The 13,670-nt window shown below is 37.4% G+C and overlaps 1 protein-coding gene across 2 annotated transcripts in view; it reads left to right on the top strand.

Moving 5' to 3' along the window:
* LOC109922217 (transmembrane 9 superfamily member 2-like) overlaps nucleotides 1–13,670 on the top strand; it is a 42,378-nt gene that overhangs the window by 21,431 nt on the left and 7,277 nt on the right. The window contains exons 4-9 of one of the 2 annotated variants that reach the window (XM_048598491.1): nucleotides 1,097–1,224; nucleotides 5,997–6,126; nucleotides 7,328–7,446; nucleotides 8,585–8,696; nucleotides 11,611–11,687; nucleotides 12,183–12,223. In XM_048598491.1, the coding sequence (XP_048454448.1) occupies nucleotides 1,097–1,224; nucleotides 5,997–6,126; nucleotides 7,328–7,446; nucleotides 8,585–8,696; nucleotides 11,611–11,687; nucleotides 12,183–12,204 (588 nt within the window). In that variant the 3' untranslated portion in view covers nucleotides 12,205–12,223. Of the gene's footprint in view, nucleotides 1–1,096; nucleotides 1,225–5,996; nucleotides 6,127–7,327; nucleotides 7,447–8,584; nucleotides 8,697–11,610; nucleotides 11,688–12,182; nucleotides 12,224–13,670 lie in introns of those variants that run through there. The other variant, XM_020522236.2, reaches the window with a different exon arrangement.

Raw genomic sequence — 13,670 nt, 5'->3', positions numbered from 1 at the left:
TTATCTTAGATGCAGAAACGTTGTTTCCCCTTGTGGGAGAGTCTAGGACCAGAGGGCATCAGGATAAGGGATCACACATTTATGACAGAGATAAGGAGAAATTTCTTCTCTGAGAGTTGTCAATCTGTGGAATTCTTTATGTAGAATGCTGTAGAGGCTAAATATATTCAAAGCTGAGATAGACAGATGTTTAATCAGTAAGGGAACCAAGGATTATGGGGAAAAAGGAAAGTGGAAATTAGGATTATCAGGTCAGCCATGATCTCATGGAATGGTGGAGCAGACTTAATTGGCTGAATAGCCTGCTTCTGCTTATATGTCCTGTTGTCTTAAATTAAATCACTTAAGGCTTTTATTTTAAACAGGCTTCCTAGAAATCATGTAACTAGTGATAATTGCTTGCTTTGCTATAGACAACCTTAGGGCTTTTTTGAACAGCGACTGCCTTGGAGAACTTCTTGTTTTATCTGGTTCAGGTGAAGGAAAGCCTGCTAAGAACAAGCTGAGTTGGAAGAAACCATACTATTATGACTAAGCTGCCCAGCTGATTTCTGCCATTTCTGAAAAGAAAGCCCACAATATTAGTTCAGGGTGAGATCTATACGTTCTCTTGAATGAGTGATTGAAAGCACACCTCAATTGTATTTCCTATTCAAACTGTTTCTGCAAACCAAGAGATAATGGTGCATGATTAGTCACTTGACCATATGTGCTAGAACATCACGGCAACAGACTCTTATCCTTCTGCTTTAAAGAATAATCCATTGGCCATTGTATTTTTCTTCAGGGAGCCAATCTCTGCAGAGAAGGTTTTTTCTTTTTGAAGAGTGCATGTGTTTATTGAAGATATTTAAAGAGAATATATAAATTCATCGTTGTGTTTATTAAGAAAACTGATATCATATTCTAAACAAAAATAATCTATGCATAAGGTATTTAATTGGTCATCTTGTTAACTGGAAAAAATATTTTTATTTTACCCATGCTGCTTTCCCTGGAATGAGAATACAGCAACATTGCATTCCTTCAGCCTTGATCATAACAGCAGGACCTTGGAGTGTTGAGCATGAGTAAAGAATTGTTTATTAAATTGCAGTTCCACTTTAAGAAGGAAGAGGTGTGTAAGCACGTCTGTACAAAAAAATATAATCCGGAAAGCAAGGATGACAAAACAAAGTTGACATTTCTGAAGAATGGCATGCAATTAAACTATCAACATCATTGGTGAGTAGCTAACAAGAAGCAGTCTGCTGTGACTTTTGTTTTAAATTTATGCCTCATTTATTTTGGTTACTGACAGTTCTTGCTAAAATTCATAGTGTTAACAGTTCATATTCAGTCATATTGAGTCATATCGATCACTAAAATTATTTGTAGCTTTCATACAATTGACCAGGTTTTTAAAATAAAAAAAGTACACATAATTGCTGTAATATGCTAAATGCATATCACTGCCTTATTTCTTTCTGATGCATATGCAAAGGTGATTGTCAGTACAAATTTCCTTTCAAGCAGTGAAATGGTAAAAATATAATCTCCATGTTCAAATGGAAGTGTCTGAAGCAGTTAATACAGGGCTATATATTCTTCAAAAAAAGCCAGTGGAGAAAACATATAAATTCTTAAACATGTCCTTTGCGATGACATGTTATTCATATGGACATGGGAACAGGAGTAGTTGTAGAGTAATACAGTATAGAACCAGATCCTTGGGTCCAACTTGTCCATGCCAACCAAGTTGCCTAAACTAAATTAGTCCCACTTGCCTGCGTTAGGCCCATATCCCTTTAAATCTTTCCTATTCATGTACCTATCCAAATGTCTTTTAAATGTTGTTACTGTATCTGCATGTACAATTTCCTCTGGTAGTTCATTCCACATACAAACCAGTCAGTGTGTGTGAAAAAGTTGCCCCTCAGGTCCCTTTTAAATCTTTCTCCTCTCACCTTAAAAATATGCCCTCTAGTTTTGAACTCCCCTCGCCTGGGGAAAAGACCTTTCCTGTTCACCTTATGTATGCGCCCCCTATGATTTTATAAACCTCTATAAGGTCACCCCTCAACCTCCTATACGCCAGTGAAAAAAGTCCCAGCCCAGAAGATTCAAAACAGTCTTTTATGGCCAAATGATTGGGAAATCATCCACAAATTATTTGTTGTTGATAATATGATTAAAGTTATTCGATTGATGAGCACTGGAAAAAGTGGCACAGTCACATGACCGTTAATGTGGTCTATTGCATCTGCTGCTCTCGATGTGGCCTCCTCTACATTGGTGAGACCAAGTGGAGGCTAGGAGACTGCTTTGTAGAGCACTTGCGCTCTGTCACGACAAACGACAACACCTTCCAGTCGCGAACCATTTCAACTACCTCCTCCCATGCCCTGGGCGACATGTCCATCCTGGGCCTCCTCCAGTGTCACAATGACACCACCCGGAAACTGGAGGAGTAGCACCTCATATTCCGCCTTGAGACTTTACCAGTTTCAAAATCTCCACACCCCCGGCCTCATCCCACGACTAACTCTCCCTCTCATCCCCGCCTCCTTGACCTAACACAACCTGTCCATCTTCTCTCCCACCTATCCGCTCCACCCACCTCACTGACCAATCCCCACTATTGCCTACCTGCACTGCCTTATCACACCATCCCACCTACCTTCCCCAGTCCCACCCTGCTGTCTGTATTTATTTCGGAGCTCCCTTCCCCCTCCCCCATTTCTGAAAAAGGGTTCTGACATGAAACGTCAACTTTCCTGCTCTTCTGATGCTGCCTGACCTGCTGTACTCCTCCAGCTCCACACTATGTTATCTCATGTTCAGCTGTGCTGCTGTGGAGCGATTGTTGCTCAGATCCATAATTTGGCCTCCCTCAACCTGACGTGTAACCCCAGTCTGCCAAACCCAATCCATTACCTAAATGAAAGTTGAAACTGGCTAATATTTTGCAAGGAGAAGGCATAATATAGTCATGCTTACTTTGTAACGAGTTCTCCACATCCTGCATTTATTACATTGGGGAATTAGAAATAAAATCAAGTTGGTGAGATTCTTTGCTCATTTAACAAAGCAGCAATTGAATTCATGTTCGTTGTGTGCCACGTGTTTCTGCCACTATTAAGCAAGTTACTGAATCACATACTTGAAGTTGATTTTGTTTCTTGTACTCAATTAAAAGATTTTTAAAGTTATACCAAGTGTAGTTGAATAGTGCTGTACTATTGCAAAAGTAATCAAGAACTGGTCTGGGTGGGATGCTCTGAGGGTCAGTGTGAACTTGTTGGGCCGAAGGGCCTGTTTCCACACTCTAGGGATTTTATGATTCTATCCAGCCTCTCCTTATGACTCAAACTCTCCAGTCCCAGCAACATACTTGTAAATCTCTTCTGAGCCCTCTCCAATTTAATAATATCCTTCCAACTGTAGGGGAACCAAAACAGTACACAGTATGCCACAAGTGACTGCACCAACGAACTGTACAATCTTAACATGACATTGCAACTCTATATACAATGGTCTGAACAAACCAGAGGAGATAGTTTATTGATATACCTTGTCTTTTCCTGTTTGTATCTTGAAGACTTTGATTAGATCACCTTCTAAATTCTAGAGAAAACTGGCCTTATTTGTATTCTCTAGTAGTCCAGGTATTATTCTTGTAAACCTACTTTGTACTCCCTGCAAGCCCGATATATCTTTCCTGAGGTGTGGTGCCCAAATTCTGCTCATATACTCCAAATTGGATCTAACCAGCGTTTGTATAACTTGTACTCCAGTTCCCCAGATATAAAGTCCAATCTTCCTTTAGCTTTGATTATTTTCTACATCTGTTCGTGGTATTTTAAAGATCCATGCACCTGAACCCCAGGTCTCTTTTGGCCATCCCATCGGGGAGGCGATGGCCAAGTGGCGTTATCGCTGGACTATTAATGCAGAGATCCAGGTAATGCTCTGGGGACTTGAGTTCGAATCCCACCATGGCATATGGTGACATTTCAATTCAATAAGAATATCTGGAATTAAGAATCTAATGATGACCATGAATTCATTGTTGATTGTTGGAAAAACCCATCTTGTTCACTAATGACCTTTAGGGAAGGAAATTGCCATCTTTACCTGGTCTGGCCTATACGTGACTCCAGATCCACAGCAATGTGGTTGACTGTGAACTGCTGTCTGGGCAATTAGGGATGGGCAATAAGTGCTGCCTAGCCAGCGACGCCCTCATACCGATAATGAATAAAGGAAAGGATCCATTGTATTTAACTTCACACCATCTAAAAAGTACCCTTATCTATCCTTTTTCCGTCCAAAATGGATTAATTGGTGTGCTGTACCTTTCATGCTCACCTCTTACGGGAAATTGTAGGGGTAATATTGTACTATTACTCGAGCCTCACTTTATTTCAAGGACATTTTGGAAAACGTGGTCAACCAGTCGAGCGTCAGTGTATGTTATAAAGTCATAGAGTCATACAGCACAGAATCAGACCCTTTGCTCCAACCAGTCCATGCTGACCATAATCCCAAACTAAGCTAGTCTCACCTGCCTGCTGCAAGCCGATATCCCTTCAAACCTTACCTATTCATGATGCTGATAAATATTGTCATTAATATACTAGAAGTTTGAAATCCAACTCATTAATCTGACTTTTAGATATGGATAATTACCAGCTATTGACATCTGAATTGTATTTTCTTATTAATTTCCCTCATTGCATCACTCCATTTTATATTCCTGCTTAGTATATAATAGTGAACTCCAGAAAATATATGTGCTTCATTCTTATACTCTGTGGCCTTTCTGCAGTGGGAAGAATGCTACAGTGAATTTTGAACAGCTTGTTGAGGAAAAGCTGTGCGCATTTTTTTTGGGTTCTCTTGCTCTTTTACCATTTCTCGAATCGTGTCTGTACTTTACTGAGCAGCTTGCAAATAATCTTCAAGATCTGCTCAGCATCATCCTACCTCATTTAATTTAAAATATGAATAAAGTCTGAAATATAATATGACCAGTCATAAGTAAGCATTCAAGGTTGTATCTAATTCATTGTTTTCTTTTCTGCTGAAGAGGCTGTTTACAAGCTGGCAGTTTGGGCAGAAAAGGTGTGATTTTTCTTTTTATTGTTCAGCTGGTCACGACTTAAATTGTCAAACACAATGCCACCAAGTTTGCACTTCAGCCACCAGTGTTTTCATAAGATGCTTTTCGCTGTTCTGAGTTGATTCTCTGGAACATCACTAATCTTCACGTGAATGCAGAAGACTGACCAACTTAGTTAATGCACTGGAATAAATGAAGAGGTCCTGAAGAGAATATCTGGGAGATAAAATTGAAGATTCTATTCTTTATACTCACTTGATAATACAATGGTATGGTAGAACTGGAATATTGCTGAATAAAGCTCATGGTGTCAAAGCTTTTTGATTTGCACTCATCAGAACAATTCACAAGAATACCAGTGTAGGGGGAAAGCAACGTTTTTAACATTTTACTCTTTAGAATCTAGATCTAAGTTGAGTTAAATCTTGTTCCCACATCAATCTTACGGTAGCTCATCTTTGATTCCTGGCTCAGCCATTGATTTTAAAATTCTCACTCTTATTTTTAACTGGCACTTTGGCTTTGTCCACGCTTACCTTTATAACTTCCTCCAATTCTACCCTCTGAGATGCCTGCATTCCTCTAATTCTGGCAGCTTAAATATCCATGATTTTTATTGTTTCATGGTAGGTGACTGCCTTCAACTACCAAAACCCTGGAATTCTCTCCCTTAATCTCTACCTCTCATTACCTCTCTTTCCTTTCATGTTTCTTCTTAAAATCTACTTCTTTGAACAAAGTTTTTGTTACCTTATGTGACTGTGTCAAATGTTTTTTCATGTTGTTCCTGTAAAGTACGCTGGGACTATTGTAATGTTAAAGATATTCCATAAAGTACAGTTATTTATAATGATTGCTTTTCAGTGTGCATTCACCCTCATTGTTCTTATAGGATTATTGATAATATGCCAGTCACATGGTGCTACGATGTGGAAGATGGTCAGAAATTCTGTAATCCAGGATTTCCCATTGGTTGCTACATAACAAAAGACGGTCATCCAAAAGATGCATGTGTTATTAGTGTAAGTTTATGCATGTCTTCATCACATATTTAGATCCTAAAAATACTTCAGTGCTAACTATTAAAGGCACGTAAATGGCATGAGCATGGATTGAAACAAAATGTACTTTGATAATCCGCTAATGTCTTTATTGATGCTTCCTCATCACCCTTATCCAGAAAAACAAGCTGAGTGAAATATAAATATTTATTTCATAAATGACTAGCTTTCCAAATCTGGTGTGTCAACATCGATATTTTTTTTTCTTGCACTGAATGATGAGCATCAGAAATATCCCCTTTTTTTTGCCAAGTTTGTCCCAGTTTTTCATTCCTTAAGGACATTGGGTCTAACTGGAATGTTGTTTCAGCATCCATGCCCCATTATTGACCCATCCAGTACCTTGTTCAATTGCAATCTTTCATCTATGTTGTCAGACTGTTAGAACATGGATGGGAGCATTCAGATTCCAATCTTCTTCTTCTCTGCCATCTGGTTTCTGGTTAATTGTCAAGAGGGTTGGCTTATGTTCGTTTCACCAGGGGTACACTTTTTGGTAAATTTTGATACCCCGACATCAACTGTTTTGTTCTGTATGACTTGGTAGGCTACAAGGGATCCTCCCCACGCCAATCTGAGGTACAGGTTAAGGATTCTCAAAGCAATCACTTGTCATCAATTTGAATTGTTTCTAATACAGTGCTTTCTCTCTTGTCAACCTGTGCTCTTGATTTTGTGATTCAGACACAATGGGGAAAGACTGAATGGTTAAAGTGGATTTCATTGCAGGTTTCAGGTGCCTAGTTACAACATCCCTTTATAAATGTGCATTTGAACGTAAGCTTTTGTGTTGAGAGATGGAGCTTACACTTTATATTGAAAATAAATGCTCAATATTTTTCTCTGCATGCATACACATTTCTTGATCTGAGGTAGATAATTTTGTATAATTTCAATTCTTTAATAAATTGTCAAAATAAATTTTGATGGTTTTCTTTGTAATTCCTTGTTTAATGATGAATTATGAACTTCTGTATGTTATAAAGTTTGATAGGAATAATTTCATTCAAATTAATAGAACCAAACTACTGGAAGTTTATGAAATAATTTTAAAGCAAACCTTGGACTTACTAGAAACAAATAAACAGCTTTCACAGTAATTAAAAATTTAGTTTTGAACACAACTGTTTTTATGACCTACTTTTTGATTTCTATTATATAGTCTTCCTTCAATGAGAAAGACACGTACTATATTTTCAATCATGTGGATATCACAATATATTTCCATAGTGAAGATGGGACTGAAGCAAGACTTGTGGCTGCCAAGTTAGAACCAAAAAGGTATGTAAATAGTTAAATGGAATGAGTATAACATCTAAAGAAAGAACAAGTGACAACTGATTATGACACAATTCCTTATCAAGGAATCCCAACTATATTAAAAATCACATGCCCAAGTGCACTTCCTGTGAACTTTTAGCATTATAAATTCTTGTGTCAATAGTTGTTATGGAAAATGGCCATGTAAAACTCATCACTGCATAATTGGACTGTATTCAATACAGCTGTGAGCAAAAAGGCACATTCTGTGGTGATTTGAGTTCATAGCCACCATTTAAACTTGGGAACTTGATGTTGTTCAATGCATTTGAATAGCAAATTAAGATGCCAATTTCGCAAAACCATCACAAAGCAGCACATATTCCATTTTTTTTTAATATTCCCTCCCCTGAAGTCACTGTTTGTTTCATGTGTAAGAAAGGTTGGGCACATTTGGAACAGAATGGTTTTTTAAAAAATTCGACAATATATGTTTGTGCCCTGGTAAAAATTGAATTTCAACCCATTGAATAAACTGACATTTGTTTGGTAAGGCTATTAAATGTCACTGATCCCACAGAGGTAGATGGACTTAATACATGATCAGTCATGACCTAGCTGGATGACAGGATAGACTGGGAAGGATGATTGACCTACTCTTTTATTCCTCTGTTTTTTTCTTTGCCACCTTAGACCAGATTCAGACTGCGATGAAGTAAGTGTACTAACTCATTCTACAGCCCACTCACCAGCAAAATAGAAGTAATTAAAGATTTAAGAATAGTTAAGAAATAAATAGATTTCTAGGCACTAAAGGTATCAAGGAGTAGGAGGAGGAGGAGGAGGAGGGAACAGACATATGATCATTTTGAATGGAGGAGCAGGTTCAATGGGCAAATGGCCTACTATTTTGTTTAGTTTGATTTTTCTTCTGCCATTATTGATCTATGATTGTGATCCCATGGTTATTATATGTGCATATGAACCCTACGCATTGACAGTTAATTTCATTTTCAATCAAGCATATAATAGTTTTTTTTGTTTGCAGCTGAATATCAAAGTAATTGCGACATGCTTGTTTTTTTAGCAATCTTTAGCCTTGATAGACAAAAATTACAGTTGATTCTTAATTATAGATCCTTAATTTATGTCTCAACAGCTTCAAGCACACACATGTTGATAAGCCCGACTGCTCAGGACCACCTTTGGGTATCCCTAATGTATTTCAAGAGAAAATTAGTATTGCCTATACCTACACTGTTAAATATGCTGTGAGTAATGTCTTTTACACTTGTATTGTGAATCAAGGTGAAGGGCCAAGATCCACAATATGAGATATCTTTTGAGATCAAAAAATTAAGAAATCAGCATAAATGTGATTATACTTCACTTGAATTTTAAAATCTTGTAGCTTGCAGAATGAGGATCCAAGGGAGTTAGAGCTCCACTGTTAAAGCCTCAACAAAAGTATAAGTTATGATGGAAAGGTATAAGTTCTGAGCAAATAACAGTGCATAGCAACATATATCTGGTTTTAACGCACAGGGACAGTTCAGAAAAACATATAAAACCATAAGGTTAGCAGTAGAAAAAGGGGTGAGGAATTGTGCAAGAGGAATTCTCCCATTGCATTGCAAAAGGAATGCAATTCTACACATGGAGGATGAGCAAGATCATAGATGGGTTAGAGGAGGAGATTACTAATGTGCAGAAAGTTGAATAGAGATTGACCTCTGGCTCGAGAAAGAGAGAAACAGTGACCAAGCCAGCAGAAAGGGAGGAAGTTCAATGAAATTGGACACCCATAATTTTTGCAGGAGATTATATGAGAAAACTTAAGAAGTATAAAAATATTCAAACCTTCTAAGAGGTCTTGAAGAGACCTCGGAGAAGTGATTAAAATAGCATTATACAGTGGTAGGTTTATGGAGCAAAATTATATTGATGATTGGTATTTTTTAAAATAATTTTTGTTTCTCAAGAATGAAATCCCCTGTTGCTACCTCCTTGCTTGTGCACAAACCCATGAATGAAGTGTAGCAATAGAGTGCATTGCTTTCCTGCAATAGAGCTCAGCTTGCAAATTTGGAATGTCTTTGTAACAGATGATAATATAAAATGTTTTGTTTAATAGGTTAGAGATTTTTTGGCTTGTGACAAGCTAGGGAGAAAAAGATGCCCAAAAAGTATTGGAGATGCAATCTTAATGTCTAACCCAACAGATTGCCGTTCCAGTTGTAGTACTATGATGACAGTGTTCCCTTGTATATTATATATCTGACCCAAAAACACTGACTGGATGTGATGATGACTTTGGGCAAGTCAGGAGAATGTCATCACTAGTCCAAAATTACTTTCTTACTCCATCTGACGCATTTCAATATGAGGATACACGATTATGAATCTCATTCCCTGGTTTATCAGTACACATGTAAAAATTAGACACCAAAACCAACTGGCAAGTGTTAATTTTGAAATAATTTCTGGTCTTTATTTATTCTACCTTGATAAAGGAAAATGCTCAAAATCTTCTGGGGATAATGTATGAAATAGAAAATATGTAGGCATTATTCATTAAGGGTTACTTACATTGCTTTTGTCCTCCGCCATTAGCTTCAGCTACTATGGAGACTAAGTCATAGATCTTCCATGCCATACCTCATTTCCATGCTCTGTACAGGGGTTGAGCAACTGCTGATTTTTTTTTTTAATGTGGTACCTGCTGAGAATTTTTCTAGTGAATATTGAATTTAAATAAACACCATGACCAAAGGAAAAGAATATAACTGAAGTTTTCAAATTGTCTGGTGATTTATATGATGCAAGTTATATTATTTATACTCATAATATAGATATAATTTTTGGAGGTTTAGTTTTAAACTATTGGTATATTTTCTGAAGAAGAGTGCCGACCCAAAACAATAACTTTCCTGCTCCTCTGATGCTGCCTGGCCTGCAGTGTTCCTCCAGATCCACGCTGTGCTATCTCTGTCTCCAGCATCGACAGTTCTTACTAACTTTGGTATATTAATTTGGTCAGTTTGTGTGAAGGGATTTCATAACTAACTAGCTCAGAACCATGATTTTCAACCAGTATGGATGTCAGAGCCGATCATAGAGGATAGAATGCCTACAGTGTGGAAGCGGGTCATTTGGTCCATCGAGTCTATACTGACCCACCCAGACCCACTCTCCCTGCGCTATATGTGTAGGTGTCATGAAATGTTTGTTTATATTGTGTTTTATGCCAGGATCAAAAACATTCAGCCATTAGCTTAGTAAAAGCTAGGATGAGGAAAAACTTTTAAAAATGAAATGTAAACACTTTTGAATTCAGTTTGAAGAAAAGTGACCTCAGTGAAAGACTAGTTTTGAAAACTTCCAGACCAATAGTGTTTGGTTAGAAAGCATATTTCAAACTAGAAATAACAAAAGGGTGGTTCAGCGAAACCATCTAATCACAAGATTAGTAGAGGAAAGAGAGGCAAGGAATTATCCAAAAGAGATCCTCCCATTGGTTGTTCAAAGCTAAAAAATGTCAAAGATCTCAGTTGTGTTGAGTCAGAGAAAAAGACTTTGCACTCACAGGACCAGAACTAAAAAGAAGCAGGTAAGTCAACCTACAGATGTGATGGGAAAGGAAAATTTCTCTGATTAACTGTGAGGTGATGGTGTTGGAGAGTAATGGGATTTTGTTTTGTTGGGTGTTTTACATCTTTTAAACTGTTTATATTTTTGGTTTTTTTAATTTCTTTTTTCCTTTTTGCATAATAAAGTTCTACTTTATTGTTAAAACCAAATCTGCAGCCCTATGTGCTTATGTTTCAGTGAAAGACTGCCATGTTAAATCGGAAAATGAACAAAATTTGATCTATCAAGCAGATTTTAATCTGGGATCTGACGTCCCATAGGAACATCAGCTGAGATGATAACATTTGTTTCCCTCCAATTCTACTTTCCCCTTTAGGAGACGTTCCTAACCACTGTTCAAAAAGTGTTATAGAGAGCACGGAACTGACGTGTTAGCATGGCTTTAAGCAATATTTTACAAAAGAATTGTGAAATTCTGTCATTGCAAATGTTTTGGAAAAATAATTGGTTTCCTTATCATTTTACTGTTTGCAACTCTTTTCCAGAAATATCAATACAGATCCTGACAACATGTAACACTTTTTCTATTTGTAGACATCAAATATTAAATGGGCATCAAGATGGGATTACATTTTGGAATCTATGCCTCACACCAACATTCAGTGGTTTAGGTAAGGAATCGTATTTCCTTGCTTTGAAAGGTGTACAGAAGGCTAACCATGTTTAATTGCTACAAAACTACATGAGTGTAGTTGAAACCTGCATAATGAAAACAAACTACCTCTAATATCTGAAAGATTATCGGGTCATTGTGCTTGACATAAGCTTTGCATGCTGAGTGTGCTTGTGATTATGTTCAGAATCATTATTAATTTTTGTGTGTGACTTGAGTGATGCCACACTTCAGGCCACATGTTTCATTGAAGGACTTAGTTACAGTCTTTAGAGTGTGCAGTGCGGTACGACTGGTACAAGCACAGGTGGGGACAATTAGGCAGTTGTCTGCCGTGTTTCGATTTACTGTATTTGAGATTTAAATATGGGAAAACACAAGTTCTGCATTTTGTAGCTCTTGGATCTGATGTGTTTTTCAAACATTGTCTGGGGGTTTTGAGTTCTTTTAATATCTAAATAATATTTAGAAGGGTTCTATGTTTGTTTTTTAGGTGGAGTTCCATGTGGTGTTAGAAATACATGTTTCACGGATTTGAGATATTCACAATTTCTTCTTTTATTGGGATGTTGATACCCTTTCACATTCTCTTTGATATGAGATCTTTTAGTTTTCCACAATATTAACCAGCATGTCAAATAGGTTGAATGTGTGGATGCCAAAGAATATATTTATCCTGAAACAGCTACCTGAGTGAAGGGCTGGCTAAAGTTTTCAGCTTGCATACCCGTGATACTGCAAAACTACTTCAATAAAAATCCAGGTCGGTTTTGAAAGAAAATGTTCGTTAGCATGCACCTGAAACTAAACTTCAAATTTGCAGTGCAGAATCATCTAGTATCCATCTGTTATGGCTCAACAATATTGATTAAAACATATCAAAAGTTATGACTTGCATTTCATATACCATTAGTTTGTTTCATTTTTATAACTGAAACAAGCACAATGCCCCAAAGTCCAGTGAATGTCATGATGTGCAGTGAGGCTATTGTTTGCTGCAATTCTGAGCCTTTCTCATAGCCTCCCACTCAATGGATGTTGCCAATGAGATTGGATCATAACAGTTTTATGCAGTTGAGTGCTCAAAACTTAACATTTCTGTCTACATACCTTTAGTGCTTTGTTTTTCCAGCAAATAGACATGTTAATTTTGTGCACCAGTGTAAATTAGATGTTGCAGCTAATATGGTGTAGTTCACTAATTCCGCAGTTGATTTACTGTCATAACGAGAATGCTAATTTTTGACACTTCCCTTTTCCCTTTCGCCTCTGCTTCCTTAAATACAATATTCCTTGATGGTATATAGTTCTACTTTTGCAGGTTGTGTCATGAATGGTATTCCGAAAAGCTTTAAGTAATCAAGGGGAGGAAATATGTATCATAACTATCACGAGAGAAAAAGTACATAAAAACAGAAATTGCTGGTGAACCTCAACAGGTCTGGCAGCATCTGTGGGGAGAAAGCAGAGTTAACATTTTGAGTCCAAAGAAGTACTAGGAAACTAATAAGGCTAAAGGCCCTCAATCTCATGGTTGCATGCTAGGATACTTTTGGAAGTAGTTATAGAGCCAATGGATGAAATGATATCAATCTTCCAAGAATTTTTAGATTCTGAATAAATCCCAGAGGATTGAAAAACTAACAATGTAATATCCTAATTCAAAAAGGAGGGAGACATAAAAGACATGTAACTTTAGCTTATGAGATAACAAGGTGTAGAGCTGGATAAACACAGCAGGCCAAGCAGCATCCGAGGAGCAGGAAAGCTGACGTTTCGGGCCTAGACCCTTCTTCCAGCTCTACACCTTGTTATCTCAGATTCTCCATCTGCAGTTCCTACTATCTCTGAAATAACTTTAGCTTAACATGTGTCATTGGGGAATACTAAGGTTTTGGAGTAGGTTTGTAGCTCGGGTTGTGGGTGTTGTGGTTGGTTGGCTTGGCGAGCTGGTTTGTTGTTCCGCAGACGTTTCATTACC

Source organism: Rhincodon typus, chromosome 6 (genome assembly GCF_021869965.1).
Source record: "Rhincodon typus isolate 14 chromosome 6, sRhiTyp1.1, whole genome shotgun sequence".
Taxonomy (NCBI): Eukaryota; Metazoa; Chordata; class Chondrichthyes; order Orectolobiformes; family Rhincodontidae; genus Rhincodon; species Rhincodon typus.
This window is presented reverse-complemented; position numbering and strand designations above follow the sequence as displayed.